The sequence below is a fragment of the Acipenser ruthenus genome, chromosome 11 (assembly GCF_902713425.1).
Source record: "Acipenser ruthenus chromosome 11, fAciRut3.2 maternal haplotype, whole genome shotgun sequence".
Classification (NCBI taxonomy): Eukaryota; Metazoa; Chordata; class Actinopteri; order Acipenseriformes; family Acipenseridae; genus Acipenser; species Acipenser ruthenus.
In genome coordinates, this window is record NC_081199.1 from 34,244,949 (window position 1) to 34,266,798 (window position 21,850).

General features: G+C 38.8%; 1 protein-coding gene across 1 annotated transcript in view; it reads left to right on the forward strand.

Annotated features, from left to right (window-relative positions):
* Window positions 1–1,734: 1,734 nt before the first annotated feature.
* LOC117426977 (activin receptor type-1C-like) overlaps window positions 1,735–21,850 on the forward strand; it is a 30,060-nt gene continuing 9,944 nt past the window's right edge. The window contains exons 1-3 of the mRNA XM_034045264.3: window positions 1,735–1,893; window positions 4,420–4,644; window positions 20,642–20,887. Coding sequence (XP_033901155.2) covers window positions 1,824–1,893; window positions 4,420–4,644; window positions 20,642–20,887 — 541 coding nt within the window. The 5' untranslated portion in view covers window positions 1,735–1,823. The remainder of the gene's footprint in view (window positions 1,894–4,419; window positions 4,645–20,641; window positions 20,888–21,850) is intronic.

Sequence of the window (21,850 nt, forward strand, 5' to 3'; positions counted from 1 at the left end):
GTTCATGCAACACCAACATTTTTACTGATTATAACTGATTGGTTAAGACCAGAATAATGTGTTCTATGGTCAGTATAACATGCTTAAATTAGTTCTTATCTACCTAGAAATTAAAAGTGACCCTGTTTCCATCATAACCATGCAGATTCTCACAGTCTATGTCTCTAAGAGCTCAGTATGATTTCTGTACAAATAACGCTTATTTATGCTGAAAACTCACACTATGTAAAGCAAAACTCATACACATGTGCTTTTAACTTCTCTGCACAAACTCAGCAATATTGCCTTGAACAGAATCGGATCAAAGGACAATGAACAGAAAAGTATGTCAGATGAACTCACCTTAAGCGTGGATATGATGGCCTGTGAGGAAAATAAACTGGGCCCTCATACGAGAGTGGTATCTTTAGCCATATGTTTACAAAAAAATAAGTTTAAATGTCAGCATTCCCATTTGAATTTCTTTGCAGTTTGCATTTGTCTTATTTCACCACCATATGGCCGGGCTACCCTGATACATAAGAAAACTGCTGGTACTCCCTTCAGTCACTTAGCGCTGGCACCAGAGATCAAAATAATCAGATTGAGAGATGGCTGTTACTGCAGCCAGGCCAGGGTGAGTGCACAAGGTTTCAAGCATAACCATAAAAGCCCTAGTGGTGCTAACAGTTGAATATAAGAGAGAGGAGGCCTATTGTGTTTCTTGGTTACTTAGGAGACATTTCTGAGACCAAAGGAGGCTGAGATGGCCAGAGATTGGTTTCTGGGGGCTGACTTGCATTCAGTTTGATGAATGAGTCTTCAAGCTGTTGTCTGAGATGATTGGTTTGGAAGTCACTCTGCGTCTCTGAAGGAAGTGCTAAGTGAGCAGCAGTCCTCTGGAACAGACTAATAAGATTGACTTTCCCAGTTGGCCTGTATGCACACTTCTGAAATCCAAACCCCAAGGGCATGTCAACCAAGTTCTGAGCGAGATTTTTGTTTTTGCAATGTTCTTAAAGGGGAATATTGAAAGTTTAAGTGCCCCACATCCTGTTCATTGTCAGTTCTACTATATATGTAACTGCTTGCATTCAACCTTAAAATGGTCTTGAGAGGAGTAAGATTTTTTTCTTGAACTTATTCACACTAATCTCAGGTAGAATAACAAGCAACGAGCTTCTAAAGGCCAGGTGTGCAGTATGTGTAGTGTAACTACCATAGAAGATAGTTCAACTGTATAAATCGGTAACTGTATGTAAAAGTAATGTGTAAAAAATAATGTGATATCTTGTAACAATTGTAAGTCGCCCTGGATAAGGGCGTCTGCTAAGAAATAATTAGCAATAATAATAATAATAATAATAATAATAATAATAATAATAATAATAATAATAATAATAATAATAATAATTCATACAAATGCAGCAATATGCAACTTTTCATTCATCGTGGAAACTCTGGTACTGTAAAAAAAAAAAAAAAAAAAAGAATCTGAAGAAATGCAGTATTTATTTATTTATTTATTTATTTATTTATTTATTTATTTATTTGCAATATGTTGATATAAATACTGCCCATTGGGACAGTAATCATCAGCTCACACTGCCTGTTCTCCCAGTCGGTCACTATATGTATATTTATGCCAGGGAAAGCAGATTAATCCTCTTGTTCCAGTCAGTCAAGGGGGCGGAGTAGCTCTTTTATTGCGTGTTGTGTTTTCTGACCAGTTATTTAGGGCTGGAGCAATACAGCGTGTGATGTTTGTCAGACCTGCAGTTTCAACAAATGAATTTGAGTGGAACTGTTCTACAGTATTTCGCTGAATCAAGCAGTCTCTTGCCATGGCTCCTCAACGGTATTCTAACTTTGGGACGGCGCTAATATTTCTCTACGTCACTCAATTAAGCACAGGTACTATTTTTTATTACAATTTCAAATTGAAAGTTTGCTGATGTTTTTTTTTACTTGTTTAGTGCAGCTTCAGATACTGTACCAGCATATATGGTATGAGTAAACATCTGTCAAAGTGGCAAATTGAAAAGTTACAATTGAAAATGACAAATTGCATTATGTCCATCTTATATTGCGTGTAGAATTTCCAGCTGCGACGTCCTTATGATGCTATACAAAAAGCAGTTGGAATTTCTAGTTTTGCTCTGCCAGGCATGTAGATTACCTTTAGGGTTACATAAATCGAGCATTCACCAAACGTCGGACAATGTACTTTCTGTATAAAATAGCAAACAAACTTGTGTTTACCAGTGTACGCTTGTTTATTAGTCAGTTTAACGTGCGAATCACATTACTGTACAATAATTGCTACAATATCTAACTACAGTACAAATTCTACCAGTTCTAGGTTTTACTGGCCACTTATAAGGCTGTAAATGCAAGCTTTACTGCATTAATAAACTGTATTAATAAAGGTTCCCCTTAAATTTAAAATCTGCAAAGAAAGTTTATACAATGACATCAATATGAGTTAATATAAATGTCGTAAACACAACTTTAACTGGCAACTCATATATCTATCTATCTATCTATCTATCTATCTATCTATCTATCTATCTATATATATATATATATATATATATATATATATATATATATATATATATATATATAGTACTCCACAATTTACTATATTATTATTTTGCAACAGTGAATATCAAAATGTATAAATCAGATATTTCCAAAAATAAATGACTTTATTTTTTAGTTACATGAACTGATTATTATGCAATGTTGTATTTCTAAACTTTTCATATGAAATATAAATTATATAAAATATATAGCCTAAGATAGGCATGTTTATCAGGTATACTTTTGTTCCGCCCCTGGTTCTGCAGGGTTGAGAATTGTCATCTGTCAAAGCTGCTCCAACAAATGGCCTATAACAATGGGTTCTGGAATTGTGGCCCAATACTATACTAAGCATGATTTACGCAGACACCAAGGTCTGCGTAAATCATGCTTAAGAAAAGCGATCAAATTCTTTTATACCTGTTTTCTGAATATCTGAAAATGAGACGTTGGGGTCATGGAACAGAAAGGAAATCAATCATTTATCAGATGTTTTTTGATAATGGCTCGTAAACAAATTGTTGGCCTGCTTTTATGTAATTTGAGTACCAGTAGCTTCCTACAAGGACCTCTGCCAATTTAGGTCGGGACCCACAAACTTCAAGCGCACCAGTGATGCTGGGATTAACTCTTCAACTCAAATGTTTTACACTGTATATGACTTTTCATTCTTTCGCCTGACTTGAATGGTTGAGCAGTTTCTGTGTTGTCTACAACAGTAGCACTATTCCTAGCCTCTATCATCCAGCACCTGTGCTCTGCATATTTATTTATTTATTTATTTACATTTTTATAGCGCCTTTAGCCAAGGCGCTTTACATGTTTAAACACAGCGATACAATCAGGAAAATGGATGAAAAGAATGTAAGTTTATTGGGCTAGGGTGAGGAGACAGAATAGTTGCTTGAATGAAAGCAGAGGGCCAGATGCTAGGTCAGGGTCAGGAAAGCAGGGTCATAACAGGAGGTCAGGGGCCAGAAGTAGCAGTAGGATGGGCTAGGGAGAAGAGATTTGAAGGGGAGCAAGAAAGGAAAAGGAACAGAAACGGGATTGGGCACAGGGCGAGGTTGGGACAGAGAGGAACAATAGTGATTGGGTATTGAGATATTAAAGTCTGCACAGTGTATCATTATTATTATTATTATTTATTTCTTAGCAGACGCCCTTATCCAGGGCAACTTACAATTGTTACAACATATCACATTATACATTATTTCACAGTATACAGATATCACATTATTTTTACATACAATTACCCATTTATACAGTTGGGTTTTTACTGGAGCAATCTAGGTAAAGTATCTTGCTCAAGGGTACAACAGCAGTATCCCCGACCGGGGATTGAACCCACAACCCTCCAGTCAAGAGTCCAGAGCCCTAACCACTACTCCACACTGCTGCCCTGAAGCATCTGACCTCTTCTATCAGAAGAGTTTCAGAAACTGCACCATTGGCTTTAACAAACCAGGGAAGAAGTATAGAGGTGTTTGAGGTTAATCTGGGTGTTAACCTAAACTGCATTATACAGCTTTACTCTTAACCACGTACAGTAACAGGGCTGTGTTATGTAAGTGACCAGACAACACCTTCGCATTAGAAGACTACAAGGCTATTCAGCATTGATATAGCAAAGAGAGTTAATACAGTGAGAGTTTACACAAATAAGGTACTTTTTTTTTTTCAAAGTACTCCAAATGTTATTTATTTAATAAATTGGGATTCAGGGACATGCATTTAAAATTAATGTATTTTTTTTTGTTTCTTCAAGAGCAGTCACTCATGGTGATGCATGTTTTACATTTTCAGGAAACATGCTGTCAGATAATATTTCTATTTTCTCATATTGTTTCCCAGGTATGAAGTGCATATGCCTGGTGTGTACCAATCATATTTGTGAAACTGAGGGGGCCTGTTGGAACTCAGTGATGCTGCATAATGGAAAGGAAGAAGTTTTGAAGTCTTGTGTATCTCCTCATCAAATGAAAGGGCAAATCTTCTGCTCCAGTTCCAGTAATATTTTAAGAAGAGAATGCTGTTTTACCGATTTCTGTAACAATATAACACTGCACCTACCCAAAGGTAATTATTTTTCTTCAATTTTCAAAACTGTAAAAATAATCTCAGTACTTCACTCTTGGTCATTAGTCACACCATTTTATATCATTGTATTGTCATACGGAAAGGGTAGCTTTACCCTTTTGTTTCAAACATATTTTATTTTATTTTCTATCTCTAATTTAATAGGTCCCAAGCGTATGCAGCCCTCTGTCACTAGTGCTGCTGACGCGGTTCACGTCTGCTCTCAGTGATAATGTTGGTTTAGGACACCTACAGTATTGGTGTTGTACTGTCGGTAACAATGTAAAAATACAGTTCATCCAGAGTGCAGCTGGAGCACCCTTGTAACATTTATATTTATAGTAGGTACAATACTTTACACAGTCAATCTTCTCTGTTTTTACATGGAGGTGTTTCGCAACACCCAGGTGTAGTGCCTTTGAGTAAAGTATAAACAATGTAAGTCAGTGGTACAAAGTATAACGTCAGTGTTTTAGTGCTGTACAGATTGCTCAGATTTAAATGGGAAAAAGGCCAGTGGTTTCTTGGTGCTTTGTTGGTAAGGGCTTTGACATGTACGGATATGTAGAGTATAAGATGATTAACAGGCAAATTTGTATTTGAGGGATATAATATAATACAAACATTGCAAAATGTGTGAACTACTGTACCAAGCACCACATTTCTGCTTGCACATTTCTATAGCTATATCTCTGAAACATTTAATGCTGGATCACGATACCACCCAAAATGGGTTGATAAATATAAAAAACTGAGTCTAAATATCTGAAAGTCTAACATTTTCTTGACCCTCTGTAGCCTTCTTTCTTTTATTGTTAAACAATTTACATAGAAGTTGTACTCAGTAATTCATTTAAATTACAGTACATTTTATATTTGTGATTATTTAGTCATTAGAGTGGCAATCATACATGTTTTTTTTAGTTAATAAATGTTAAAGTGAAAAAAGGTACTAGTGAGTCACTTCCCAGCGCTGATGAGGGAATTACATTATAGACTCCATTATATTTAGGGTAGCATTTCTTGTTGCTCTATATGGCTTGCTACTTGGTAAACAGATAGTGACCCAAACAAACACTGTACATCTCCCCTAATATGTAGTTCTCAACTGTGCCAGGTTTTGTTTCAATTTCTTTAAATTTGCATTGCTTTTCAGTGCACATACATACAAACAGTACTCACAGACTATTGCTATATGTGCACTAGAGTACAATACACACTGGAAATAAAAACAATGGTTGAAACAAAAACCTGTTAGGGGTCTTTGAGGACAGGCAGACCAGAATGCTTTAATTACATTTCATATTACACTCATTTTCTACACTTCAACTTAATAATTGCCATTCGTCCTGCAGAAATCAATATTAGTGAGCCCCGCTGGGTTGGTATAGTCTTTTACCTCAATACTTTCCTTTCCTTGGTTTGTAGCTGCTTTAAACATAAGAATTAACACATTTATCAGAGCTGAATAAAATACAATTATTATTATTTTTATTTATTCATTATCCAGGGCGACTTACAATTGTTACAAGATATCACACTATTACTTTTTTTTTTTTTTTTTACATACAATTACCCATTTATACAGTTGGGTTTTTACTGGAGCAATCTAGGTAAAGTACCTTGCTCAAGGGTACAGCAGCAGTGTCCCCACCTGGAATTGAACCCACAACCTTCTGGTTAAGAGTCCAGAGCCCTAACCACTACTCCACACTGCTGCTCCTGCGCCTGTGGAGTAGTGGGTTGTATGGGTTTCTTGAAACAATTTAATATATCCTCAAATATTGAAGAAATGGCACAAACCTTGGAGATCAGTCCTACTATCAATGCCCTGGTGTAACCATGTTGATTTTCAAGAATGAATAGCTCCAGCCATAGCTATGCTTTTGTGAGTGCAAAATATCCAAGGCTGTCTGCAGTAGCAATAATGGACTTTAATTGAAATATGATTTCAAAATAAACGTCCTATTTGAGATGCCACAATTGCTTTAACATTTTTATTTTTCAATATGAGATGTGTAAAAATGCTGTTAAAATAACTTCCATTAACGAGTTGCTAGTTTACAACAAAACATATTACCACTGCTGCTTTCTGTGTATTCCTGTAATATCCATTTAACTGTTTTTAAAATGATTTGTATTCACATTGACCAGTTTTGACATTGGGTGAGCATAAGGTCTTCATATTGTTATCACTTCTTAACGTTATCACTTCCACTATGTAACACAATTTTTGTTCCTGGGTAGTAAGTGTTATTTCCTAATTGCTTATGCCTCAAAAGTATAGAAAATGGCTATTATTCCCCACAAACTTTGCTTTTGTGACCAGACAGTGATATTTTGAAATTTACCTATTTCCAATGAGAAAATGGGCGAATTTGTGTCTTTACGTTCACATAAAGTCAGAAAAAAACAACATATGAATCCAAATTAACATTTATTTATACTAAAGTAATGACTACAAAAGATTTAGAAGCGAGTAGTTTTTCGAGATTTACGATTATACTGTAAATCACTTTCACGAATCAGCCCCCAAATGTAGTCTCCCATCATGTTCTCGTTATACTGTCCTTGGTAGTGGCGTTCAAAGTCCAGTATATCCTGGTGGAAGCGCTCACCTTGCTCCTCCGAGTACGCTCCCATGTTCTCCTTGAATTTATCAAGATGAGCATCAAGGATATGGACTTTGAGGGACATCCTACAGCCCATTGTGCTGTAGTTCTTCACCAGAGTCTCAACCAGCTCCACATAGTTTTCGGCCTTGTGATTGCCCAGGAAGCCCCGAACCACTGCGACAAAGCTGTTCCAAGCCGCTTTCTCCTTACTAGTGATCTTCTTAGGGAATTCATTGCACTCCAGGATCTTCTTTATCTGTGATCCGACGAAGACACCGGCTTTGACCTTTGCCTCAGACAGCTTAGGGACGAAGTCTTGAAGGTACTTGAAGGCTGCCGACTCCTTATCTAGAGCTCTGACAAATTGTTTCATAAGGCCCAATTTGATGTGCAGTCGTGGCATCAGCACCTTCCGGGGGTCCACCAGTGGCTCCCACTTGACGTTGTTCCTCCCCACAGAGAACTCGGTCCGCTGTGGCCAGTCCCGCCTGTGGTAGTGCGCCTTGGTGTCCCTGCTGTCCCAAAGGCCAAGATAGCAGGGAAACTTGGTAAAACCGCCTTAGAGACCGATCAGGAATGCCACCATTTTGAAGTCTCCTATGACCTTGATGCCATCTCAGAAAAATGCAGATATGTATCCACTTAGGCAACTGGAACTAAACTGAACTGGTGGGCTTAAGGCCCCTGTATTTATACTACTATTTATATTACTGGAAAGTTCTAGAAAGTTCTAGAAGTTATTCCAAGTTTACTCAGCACTGAATCTATCTGGAATGTTCTGGAAAATAGATACATTTCAAAATATCACTGTCCTGGTCACAAAAGCAAAGTTTGTGGGGAATAATAGCCATTTTCTATACTTTTGAGGCATAAGCAATTAGGAAATAACACTTACTACCCAGGAACCAAAAAAATTGTTACACGGTGTTATCAGTATATCAGAGCTCTGCTGCTTGCTTCCATCCTGGTTAGATATGGAATGCAAGGTGTACTGTAATGAAGTCTTACCTCAGTATGAATATTCATGTCTATTGACCAAATGAGCTTAAACTTCACAGAACACTGACTTTAGCCAGTGATACACATTGACTGGAAAACACTGTAACAGAGAGAGTAGAATTCTGGTCTAAGGTCATTTTCAGTTGTATGCCACCTAAACTCCTAATATTGCCACTTGTCCTAAATCAAATATAATTATTACTCATTCACACAATATCCTATTACCCACCTATTTTTATGTATATTTTGTACTGAGCACATAGTGCCAAATGGCCATGTTTTAAAGGAAATGTCAAATCAACACAAAGAATTTTCTGGTTTTAATCTACGTTTTCAAAATGCTCATAATGTTCTAAAACCTCAAATTTTCATTGTTCTCTAGACACTAAGATCTTAGTATTCCTGACTTTGATAATGTGTTTGGCTGGTTGTTTGCTTGGTCTTATGAACAGCCTTGGATTACAGGAAGAGCTAAGAATTTACAGAGGTTATCTGTATCTGATAGTGCTAGTGCACATTCCATTATGTAGTTAAAACATACAGTTAATGCTGTGCACATACAAATGAGCTGCATCTTCTTTTAAACAGCATCAAACCGGTAGAGGATATTCTTGGTAACCTTTAAAAATTCATTTTTTCCCTCTTCATTGCTTTATTAATTAGTCTCAGATTCCCTAACTGTTGTCCAGAGTAACTTTTAAAGAGCTAGCAGGTACTGTATACCTTGTAATGCATTCCAAACAGCCACTTTTTATACCATCTCAAGATGGTCTTTACAGCTGAATTAATGGAAAAGATTTAGAAATCAGCAACGGAAGGGTGACAAAAAGGAGCTGCACCACGATATCGTGGTCTAACATGCCATATCCGTCAGAAGACATTTAGTAGGTCAGAGAGTTTTAATTGATCAAGAGGAAACCTAAGAATGGAGGACTGGCAGTGATGACCTGATACCAATATAAAAAGATACCTTGAAGTCTCAGATGGCCATGGCAAAGTCAGCAAAACTAGACCTGCTGTGGGCCGTGTTGTACCACAGATTCAGCTGATGGCATCAATGCCAACCAAGATATGGTATGCAGTTTGACTAATATAGTGTAACATATAGATGAGTGAGAAGTGATTTCCAGTATTATTGTTAATAGCTATTGTACAGTATGATTTCCTAGTCAGTGACAAGTATATAGGGGAGAGCCCAGTATTTAGTTACGCACGTAGTCAGACTTTAATTTTTTTTTTTACTAAATCTTCTCAACTTAATCCAATTTTACTGAACCACGATTTGCTGATTGATTAGTGAATACCTAGTAGTGTGAAAATAGTTGAACCTCACGTATACTTAATCCTGCAGAATGATTACAATTTGCTTAATTACAGTGTAATTGTTATCTGTTCTCACCACAGAGTTTTGTGTGCAACAACAGTGATCTCTTCCTAGAACAAAATGTATTGTTTCCCTAGTTACAAAATTGACTGTATTTACTCATGCATAAAGCACTAATGATTTTAAAACAGCTAGGGCATTCATTAATTAAAAAAAAAAACCTGACTGCTGTTTTTAAGCCTGCAATCATGATTCTGACACATTTATTTTAATTAAAAAACAGCAGTCAAAAAGCATATGTTTTAGAAAGGTCCACAGAAGATTCTGTTTTCCAAAAAGTGTGGTTCTGTCAGTCCTCCACTTTGCATATATAGTGAATAGTTACATAGTTACAGGCAATAAACAAAATAAAGGCAGTGTCAAGTTAACTCTGACATTTCATCATTTTGAATATGGACATGTGACAGGGTAGCCGAGTGGTGACGTTCCCAGACCAGGTAGCTGATAGAGACACACACACAGGTACTACGGGTGAAAAGCACACTGCGGCGCCGTTTTTTATTAAACAAAAATAAAATAAATATTTGAACAAAAACAACGCTCACAGAGCAAAATAAAAGGTTTAACAAAAACAGGTCACGATTAGCAATTGCTTGCTTTCCTTCTTAGTTTCAGTTTCGTTTTTAATTTTCTCCCATCTCACTCTCACTCTCACGAGCTACTAACACCACCTCTGCAGACCACATTCAAACCAAACACAATAACAAAGAAGATGTAACACAGGTGTTTTGTATTCACTATTTTTATCCACTGATTGTGGGCTTGTTTTATTTGTGTTTTGTTATTTTTTTCACTGTTTGATTTTTATTTTTGTGTGATTTCATTTTGAGCATGTTATTTTGAAAGAACACTTTTTATTTGTTTAGACACATTAGTACACATTGATAATTGGGAGGTGCAGTGTGTAAAATACTTCACGTGGAGAGCAAATTGAGAGAGATCTGATTGAAAGGAGAGGTAGCTCCTTGTTGTATGAGTGAGCTATTTAAATGGCATGGGGTAAATCTGTTAGGAAGAAAGCTGTATACAAGAGACGTACTTGATGTACTGTTTGTCTGCTTTTTAAGGTGCCTTCCCTGCTGATTTAAAGAGTGCTGATTGTTTCTACAATTGTGGGAAATTGGTTATCGGTGCTGGAGAAGAAGGAAGCATGAGTGCTGTAATTTTAAAGGACATTCTGACAAAAGTCAAATTGCCGTTCTATAGGAAATTATATTAACAATTCTAGAGACTAATATTAATAACAGTAGTTAGTGGGCAGAAAGGAATTGTACCAATACTTGTTTTCTTTGTTGTTTATCATATTAGTTGATTTTAATAGTTTAGCCCAAGAGATTACCATTATATATCGGTTGAGTTTTGTATAGGCATCAGAAGGTGAGTTTGGAGGTCTGCTATCTGTAAGGGAGGAAAGAGGTGCTGTCTTCTGTAAAGGAAGCACAGAGGATTGGAATTGTTTTTAGGCTAAATGCATAATTAAACAGGCGCCTTTAGTTAAATCGTGGGGACAGGTAGTGCTAGTAGACAAATAGTGTCTCCTGACTTCAGACTTCTACGGACCCCTTCCTGTGTCTAAAGTGGATTGGAATTGTATTGCAATGTTATTGTAAAATTGTTTTGTGGGGGGTTTCCTGTGGTTATTAAAATATATAATTTTATTGTAAAGTTTTGTCCTTTTCATGTGTTGCATGCTTTTGTGTCCCAGCCAACAGAATAAAAAGGACCTGAGTGTCTAATTAGCAAATAATTTAACATTCTAATTTAGTGTTCTTAATAGGGCTGGCGTGGTCGGACTACATTTATCATAATTTATAGCCAGGCAAACGTTACAAAAACACTTGTTTGAAATAAACACAACACTATACATTTTTAAATCATAATACATCGTGTTTTAACTAAATACAAAATACATTTAAATCAACATTAAACACATTCACCCATTCTAAAATAAACAATACATATTGTAGCGACCCAGCCAACTGAAGGGGACTTTGTCCTGTTTGTGTGTCCTGTGCTTTGGTGTTTTGTGTATTGTTAGGGTTCAGACCATGCCACTTAGCTAGGGGGAATGTGTGTGTGTGTGCAGGCAAGGGAGAACTGCTATTGGGCAGTCCGCAACGACACAGAAGAAGCAGGACAGTATAAATACCTGGGACGCAGGGAACGCAGGGGAGAGAGAGCAAGAGAGAGCAAGATAGCTTGAGAGACAGGTAGTAAGATTGACTCACAGAGGAACAGTGTGAGAAACCGAAGTGCCTAACCTGTGGTGCAACTGATCGGTGTGAGAGAGAGGTTGGGAGCCTGTGTTATGGTCGGGGAGCGTGTAAGGAATGGGGGAACTACAGTTTAGCGAGCTACAGGGGATTTTGTTGTTTTGGTGGCGTGGTCCTGGCCCAAACAGGGACTGTGAGAGGTATTGAGTTATTCTAAATAATAAATTGCTGTCATTTAGCCCTGAAAACCTTGTCTCCTGTGTCATCCATCCTGCTGGAAGCTCGGGTCATCACAGTGGTGTTAGAAGTGGGCAGGCGGTGGATTCCTGGACTGCGGTGCAGCAGGCCATCAGCACCAGGGGCAGATCGACGTTCCAGGCCCGTTGGTCGGCGGTGGTGGTGAGGGCCAGCTGGACGGCCAAGGTGCGGTTAAACCGCTCCACTAACCCATCGCTTTGGGGATGCAGGGGAGTGGTCCATGTCTTCTGAATACCCAGACGCCGGCACATCTCCCTGAATGCTCTGGACTCGAAGTTCCGCCCCTGATCTGTGTGCAGCTCCTGGGGAACCCCAAAGCGGCTGAAGGATCCCTCCAGCAGAGCGTCTGCCACTGTCTCGGCCTCTTGGTCAGGTAGCGCATAGGCTTCGGGCCACTTTGTAAAGTAGTCGAGGGCAACTAGGACGAATTGGTTTCCCTTCGCCGAGCGTGGGAAGGGGCCTAGTACGTCCACGGTGACCCTCTCCATAGGTGCCCCAACATGGTACTGCTGGAGGGGTGCGTGGGACCTACCCTGGGGACATTTCTGGGCGGTGCAGGCATCACAACGGTGGCAGAAGTCAGCAACGTCCTGTCAGCACTTCCCCAATAGAAAGCCTGGCAGAGTCGTCTGAGGGTTTTGGAGACCCCAGAATACTGAAGCCCTGTCCCGCCGCCCCTGCGCCACAGACGGCTGTTCACACTGCGAGCTGAGGGAGGAGAGAGAGGCGGAGTGTTGGCCTCCTGTCATGGGGGTCCAGGCATCATGCATTTTGGGGTCACTAAAACCCAGGCTTTCTATTGGGGGCAGTGCTGACGGGACATTGCTGACTTCTGCTGCCATTGTGACGCCTGCACCGCCCGGAAATGTCCCCAGGGTAGGTCCCACGCACCCCTCGCACCCCTTTTTTTTCTTTTTTTTTATCAGTGGTTATTCATTCTCATATTACAACATTGTTTGATGTTGCTAGGAGAAAATGCAATTCTCAGAATACATTTTACATCTGATAGATACAGATTATCAAAGGATTTCTGACAGTTGGTCAATGATAACAGGTGTATTGTTACTTTGTTTATGTATTTTTTTCTTGTTAATGATAAATGTGTAAAAGAAAATATGTACAGTTCTGGCATCTGTTGTGTTGTGCAACTCATTCTGTACCCTTGAGGATCTCTTCACTAGGTCACAGTGTACTTGTGCTTCAGGCTGATTTGTTGTAACTGAAAAATGATCATCCTGAAATGTGGTGAAAAGGCTTAAAATAGTTGGGTTTGACAGCACTAGTGAATAATTTTACTTTCCCTACTTTGCCTTCAAATACAAAAAATCTGCCTGATATTAAATTCTGTGTTTTAAAAGAGAAGTTCCAGTGTACCTTATAAGAACTAGGAATGCTAAGTAATGTTTTAAAGCTCATCATCAAAGTACTATGCTGTTGGTGAATCCTTTGTGCTATTCTGATTAATCTTTTAGCTAACCTTGAACATGCATTTACAAATAATACACATGTTTGGAGAGAGATCTACGTCCTGTGTTTGAGTTACTGTCTTAATGCTTGGTACACAGCTGTATCATTTGATTTTCCTATTTAAATTCCTTTGTCTGTGTTGTCCAGGAAATAATAACCCTTTCACTGATTCATTGTTGTAAACTCTGGCCATATCAATTAGGCTAGTTACATCATCATTTTATCTTAGTATGGAAATGTGCAGTTAATTCATCAACTAAGGTTAGTTAAAGTATTGCTTTTCTTCGCCATGTAACGTTTGCAATAACATTAGAATGTCTTTATCAAACATAATTTGTAAAAAACACAATTATGTATAAGGCAAGGACATTTAGTCTCAAGATCGAATCAGGATCCTGCATGCACTACACCACCAAAACGGCTAAAATAATTTAACAAGCTAACTAGCTGGTGTTGAGTTTTAATGCAAGTTCAAAATATTATATTTCCTTCTTGCCTGTTTTTTTAAATAATCAGAGTCCCAAAGACAAACTCCACTTTCATATGTAGAAAAATAACTGGCAGTATTCCTCCAACTCTCTCAGCTTACACCAGGCAGTTCAATAGCATTTTTTTTCCCCCAGGTTTGTTTAACAGCTCCATATTAAGTCTCTCCTCTTTTAGCTAGCAGGCAGTTTTGTCTTAAATGTATGTGCCGTTCCACTCAGAAGTCCAGTGAGTGGTTCTGGAACTCTGCAAGAGAGTGTTCTTTGACCTCTTATAATGTCACATGATCATAAAACACATCACTGTGACATAATACATAAAAACATAGATCTTGTTCAATGCACGGATACCACTTTTGTGTTAATCCAGTGTGTGTCATTTGTCTTCCCACCACCCCTAACTTTTTCAAATATTAACTTCAGGTAAGGGCAGCAGTGGAGTAGTGGTTAGGGCTCTGGACTCTTGACCAGATGGTCGTGGGTTCAATCCCAGGTGGGGGACACTACTGCAGTACCCTTGAGCAAGGTACTTTACCTAGATTGCTCCAGTTAAAAAACCCAACTGTATAAGGGTAATTGTATATAAGGGTGTCTGCTAAGAAATAAATAATAATAATAATAAATTGCATGAAAAACACCCACCTTAGAAGGATGTACTGTATTAGGACCTAGTCTGTCCCACAAACACTGCGAAAATGATCTCCACCGGGGGTTATGGTTCATCATCAGATTTGGAGCTCAGATGATAGTCTAGAAATGCAGGGAAGAAGCCGTGTAGTGCATGCAGGATCCTGATTCGATCTTGCGACTAAATGTCCTTGCCTTATACATGTTGTATTATACATGTTGAAGGAATTAACGTGAGCAGTACATGTCAATATCATCTCCCAGTGTGGGGTTCAGTAAGTGTGATTTCCATTACATGAGAGTAGATGTTATAACTTCATGCTGATTTGAACTCGACTCTCGCCAAGATATGCACCAACTAAGATGTAGCTTTACAGTAAACTAATGTGATCCATCTGTGTCTCCATCCATTTGCGTTTCCTTCCATATGATGATGTAGATATCCTTCTGCCTGGTGTTGATGGCTGAAGTGTAATGCTGGCTCCAGGGATCAGCTTATTTTGCCTCCCTAGCGCATCAGCACACACAACCGCTGGATTGAGCTAAGTAGGGTACATCTCTGGGGTCTTCAAGTGGGCACTTTCCATCCTCAGTGTTTCGTCGACTAGCCCACAACACCTCAAGAGGGCTCAACGGTGATTCTGGCGTCCCAGCATCACCCCCCTCTGTCCCCCACTCAACTCAGCCCAGCTTACTTACCCGTACATCAGCGTTTCTTTCTATTGTGCTTGAGATCCCAAACCAGAATCTTTTCGTCTCAGCCACAGCCAGTTGCTGCTCCTCTCTGCTGCTTCAGATAAGTTCTTCACTGTGCAACGCAAGTCTTGGCCACTGAATCTGACGTCTCTGAGAAACTGGGTTGTAGAGTTTGCCACAAATCCTCGACAAGCCACCTCCACTGGGTAAACCCAGACTCTCCATCCTCGTTGTTCCGCTTCAGCGGCTAGTTGAGCATACTGCAGATTTTTCCTCTCATATGCCTCATCTACAGCATCCTCTCATAGCACTGTTAACTCTACCAGGTGAACAAGGCGTGCTCATCCAGACCACAAGACAATATCTGGTCGAAGGTTAGTGGTGGCAATCTCAGATGGAAAAATAAGTCGTTGACCAACATCTGACAGCATTTTCCAGTCTCCAGTAGCTTCCAGTTGTACTAGGCGAGGCTTGGTTTTAACACCTTTTCTTGGCGGTTGCTCTCCTGGGCAGAGGAATGTTGTCTTTTGTGTGTAATGCTTTGATGGGACTGGTGGCAACTTATTGGTCATGTTACGCTTGTCTTCCAATGCTAAGGCCAAACCTGGTCATGGCGCCAAGTCAACCGTCTTTGACTAAGAGCCACCTTACATCCTGTCAAAATGTGCCTTAATGTTGCAGGTGATGAACATAAAGGACATGAGGGATCCTCTCCTACCCAGAGGTTTAGGTTCTGTGGTGATGGGAGAACATCATATGTTGACCTGATGAGGAAACTGGTCCTGCTCTGTTCCATTGTCCATAGGTCTTGCCAGCCAATCTTGCGTTCTTCCACACTCTCCCATCTCATCCATTCTGCTTGCTTGGCCTGGGAAATGGCCTTTACGCACCTCATCCTCTCCTGCTTTTGCACCTCGTTGATTACCAGCTTCCTCCTTTGAGCTGGGGCTGCCTTGTGCCATGTAGGAGGAGCTGAACTGAGACCAAGACCCCATCTTTCATGCTGAACTTGCCCCATGATATCACCGATTCGAAGGGCAGCCTTTGCATCTTCCACGGCTTTCTCTGCCACTTTTAAGGGAAGTAAATGTCTTTAGCTTCCCTTTATTTATAGTGAGCATTCATATGTGAGAATTATAAAAGACATACACATTCAGTCCGTAATCCAGGTCCCATGGTAGAGTACTCCTGACCTAATGCATGCAGATCAACAAACTGTTCTGTTGGGGTAGCCTGTCTTCTCCAGCTGGCTGAAGGCATTTTAAATTTAGGCAAAAGTGCAAAAGCAAAACAAATTTCGAAAGACCTGAAGCAGTTTGTTTCAACATTTGTGACATTTTCTGTCCTCAGCAGATGGTGTTCTGTGCCTAATAAATTTAAAAGTCAAGATGTTACATAGTGTAAATATATCACAGTAAAAGAAGCCTGTTTTACATTCATTAAAACAATTATAAAAGAAGAAAAACTTGTGCTAGAAGAAAATACATATTTATATTAGGTTGGCTGTCGAATTCTGCTCTAATACCCACCAGGTTTAAATAGGCCAGATTATTATTGCTCATGATATTAATAATGGACATCATAATGTTGGAAAGTGATATAAAAGATAAATGAATACATTAGACTGCAACTGAAAAACAAAGGTTTTGGACATGCATAAAATTGTCACATTCAATGTTATGAACATTAGTTAATGTAAATGTAAATTATGGTCCACTTTTTTACGGTACCAGCACCTGGTTGGCTAAGGCTGTATGTGATTACCTTTTCCAGTGATATTTGCTACAAGAGGTTATTCCAGAAACTGGACATTTATTTTATAAGGACCTACGTTTTCAGGGTTTTCAGTGTTGTGAATAATTTGTCCGATTTTGATTAAACTGGCATGGACATTGGAGAAATAGTAAAATAGAGAATTTCCTTTTGTAAAATTGAAGAGGGTTTTGTTTGTTTAAAAAAAAAAAAAAAGAACACTAAAATATATTCATGTAATACCAACTACTCTTTTTTTAGATGACGCAAGACTCACTGATGTCAATTAAAAAAGTAATGACTGTAGTTCAAGATTGAGAAACTTTTACAAATATGTTGTCTGGAACTTTGACAGTTTGTTTCTAGTTCCCCACTGGTGTATTTGATGTGTGTAGAGTTCAGTTGTGTTTTTTTTTTTGTAACCAAGTGAGTGGTTCAGGGGGCAGGAATAAGGGCTCTCTCAGTCAGCTTGCTATTTAACCTTAGTTCAAGCACTACTCCATTCTCCCCTCCGCCACCTCTTCAACTGCATCTCTCTCTGAGAGGCAAGCAAAACTCGCATCCCAGCCTCGAAGGCCATACCTCCTTGAGGGTGGTTCTCCGCAAACCAGAGGGGGACCCTTGGACAAAAATGTAAGACAACCAGTACACAACCAGTAGCACCAGTTTGTTCTCACACAGACATTGCTTCTGTCCAGTGAATTAATAATTAATAATAAATATATGCAAAATGTTAGCTAACCCAATTCTAAATCTCTAAAGGACTGGCAAGATTTTAAATTTCTTCTGTTTATTTATTTAAAACAAAAAAAAGGTTTTGTTGGTTTATTTTTCTGGAAGGTTTTCTTCCCCCACAATATTGTAATTGTAAATTGTTGTTTTAATAATGGAGACTTCTTTAAAAGTCTTTTTTTTTAAATTTGAAACATGGTTTCATTTTATTGTTGGCCTTAAATGAAGTATAACATAACTGGTTAATTACTTACAATGCCTATTACTTTCACCCCCCTTGGATGTTTTCACAGTTTGTTGTGTTACAACTTGAAATCTTGATGCTTTAAATGAGATTTTTTTTTCCTTTGATTTACACAACTACTCAACACTTTGAAGAGGCAAGAGAATTTGTATTGTGAAACAACAGTTAATGAAAAATAAAAAAATTTAAGTGTCTTGGTTAGATAAGTATTCACCCCCCTGAGTCAATACTTGGTAGAACCACCTTTGGCAGCAATTAGAGCCGTGAGTCTTTTGGGGTAAGTCTCTACCAGGTTTGCACATCTGGATCATGCAATATTTGCCCATTCTTCTTGGCAAAATTGTTCAAGCTCTGTCATGCTGGATGGGGATTGTTGGTGGACAGCAATCTTCAAGTCTTGCCACAGATTCTCAATTGGATTCAAGTCCGGGCTTTGACTGAGCCACTCTAGGACATTCACTTTCTTCTTTTTAAGCCACTCCAGTGTCGCTTTGGCTGTGTGCATGGGGTCATTGTCCTGCTGAAAGGTGAATCTCTGTCCCAGTCTTAGGTCTTTTGCAGACTGAAGCAGGTTTTTCTCAAGGATTTGCCTGTATTTAGCTCCATCCATTTTGCCCTCTACCCTGACAAGCTTCCCAGTCCCTGCCAATAAAAAGCATCCCCATAGCATGATGCTGCCACCACCATGCTTCACAGTAGGGATGGTGTTACCTGGGTGATGTGCTGTGTTGGGTTTGTGCCAGACATAACGCTTTGCATTTAGGCCAAATCGTTCAATTTTTGTTTCATCGGACCACAGAATCTTTTGCCACATCTTTTCAGACTCCCACATGCCTTTTTGCAAATTCCAAGCAGGATTTTACATGGGCTTTTTTCAGAAATGGCTTCCTTCTTGCCACTCTTCCATAGAGGCCAGATTTGTGGAGTACCTCAGCTGTTGTTGACACATGGACAGTTTCTTCCATCTCAGCCATTGAACGTTGTAGTTCTTTCAGAGTTGTCATTGGCCTCTTGCTGGCTTCTCTGACCAATGCCCTTCTTACCTGGCTGCTCAGTTTGGGAGGACGGCCTGCTCTAAGCAGATTCTGGGTGGTGCCGTATACCTTCCACTTCTTAATGATCGACTTGACTGTGCTCCAAGGGATATTCAATGCCTTTGAAATATTTTTTTACCCCTCCCCTGATCTGTGCCTTTCCACAACTTTATCCCAGAGTTGTTTTGAAAGCTCCTTGGTCTTCATGTTAGTATCTTTGCTTTGAATGCATTACCCAACTGTAGGACCTTACAGAGACAGGTGTATTTAATCTGAAATCATGTGAACCACTTTTATTGCATACAGATGGACTCCATTTAACTTACTGTGTGAATTCTGAAGGCAATTGGTTGCACCTGAGCTGATTTAGGAGTGTCATAGCAAAGAGGGTGAATACTTATCTAATGAAGACTTTTCAGGTTTTTATTTTTAATTGATTTGTTTTTTCACCCCCCCCCCCCCCCCCCCCATTTTTTCACACATTGAAAATGTTGAGTAGGTTGGGTAAATCAAAGGAAAAAAAAAACGTTTAAATGCATCAAGATTTCAGGTTGTAACACAACAAACTGAAGGGGGGTCCAAGGGGGTGAATACTTACTATAGGCACTGTAAGTATAAAATGCTAATTTGGCAGGTATTCAGAAGGTAAAGTGATTAAGAAGGTATAGTGTGAATAGGTAAAGTATTTTTATAAGAGACTTTAAAAATAGAATGAGACCATTTTTCACAAGTAGAAAATGGAAACACCAATTCCATTTTTTTTTTTTTTTTATTGATTTTGTGCTTTGATCATGGATTACAGAGATGCATATTTCTTTGGAAAGTACAGTACCTTACTGATATACAGATGTAGTATTTATTTAAACATGAGAGAAAGGCAACCACTAGATGGCACAACATTCTCATGACAAATCACATACTGTAAGGATTATAGATTTACTGTGTTAGAAAACCATATTCACTATGTCTTGTTAAGACAGTAATATTAGTCATTTGTGAGCACTATAGAGTTTCAGTTTGTTTATTGTTTAGCATTTTAGTATGAATTTATGTTTGTTGAAGAATCTTGTAACCTATGCACTTTCAAGGGTTGGAATTAATACAGCATTTAGAGGCTATGCAGCCAGTTGCTGAAATATTCAATTAATCGTTTTATTGATCAGTGAACTATATTATTGACCAGCCTGTCTGAGGTGCTGTTGTACTGGCCTATCATTCATGATATGTCACTCTTCATTATTCCTCATCATCTATAATGTCAACAAATGACACCTGAATTCCGCATTTGTCCTAGACATTTTTGCTGGAATAATTAGTATGCCTGCCTATTAATGATCTAAACAGAAACAACAATAGAAGATCGTCCAGAACACACATACTAGGATATTAAATATTAGTGATGATATTGGCATCCCTTTAACGGATCGAATAAATGTGTCTTTCAATGATTGACAGATACCAGCTGCTGAAGAAGTTCTTTCTTCTTTTCAGTGAGAAATGTGTCTAGTACACCAAGCTGGGGACCTTTGAAGCTGGCTGTAGTCATAGTCATACCAGCTTGTTTACTGTGTTTGGCTGCTATTGTGACAATCTGCACTCTCCGTGGCCAGCAATGCCCTTATAATAAGACTGAAAGACATGACGTCGAGGAGCCTTTATCTGATCACAGCTTAATGTCATCTGGAAAGTCTCTAAAAGATCTGATATTTGATTTGACCACATCAGGATCTGGATCTGGTATGTAAAGCACAAGTATCACTTATTTAAATTATTTTCATTTTACTAATATGCTAGTAAATCCAACTGTACACACATGATAACCTGTAGGAACCTATATATATATATATATATATATATATATATATATATATATATATATATATACAGTGCCTTGCAAAAGTATTCAGACCCCTGACCAATTCTCTCATATTACTGAATTACAAATGGTACGTTGAAATTTCGTTCTGTTTGATATTTTATTTTAAAACACTGAAACTCAAAATCAATTATTGTAAGGTGATATTGGTTTTATGTTGGGAAATATTTTTAAGAAAAATAAAAAACTGAAATATCTTGCTTGCATAAGTATTCAACCCCTGTGCTGTGGAAGCTCCCAGTTTATACCGATGAAAGAAATTGCCCTAACGAGGACACAATTACCTTACCATTGGCCTCCACCTGTGAACCATTAAAGTTGCTGTCACATTTTCTGGATAAAAACCCCACTGTTGAAGGATCATTGGTCAGGCTGTGAATCTGAAGGAAAATAAAGACCAAAGAGCATTCTATAGAAGTTGGAAATAAAGTAATACAAATGCATAGATTAGGGAAAGGGTACAAAATAATATCCAAGTGTTTGGATATCCCAGTGAGCACAGTTGGATCAATAATCAGGAAGAGGAAGCTGCATCACATCACCCAGGCACTGCCAAGAAAAGGCTGTCCCTCAAAACTCAGCGCTCAAACAAGAAGGAGACTTGTGAGAGAAGCCACAGAGAGGCCAACAATCACTTTGAAGGAGCTACAGAGTTCAGTGGCTGGGAGTGGAGTAATGGTACACCAGTCAACCATATCAAGAGCTCTGCATAACACTGGCCTGTATGGGAGGGTGGCAAGAAAGAAGCCGTTACTCAAAAAGTACCATCTGAAAGCACGTCTGGAGTTTGCCAGAAAGCATGAGAGTGACCCAGCTGCGATGTG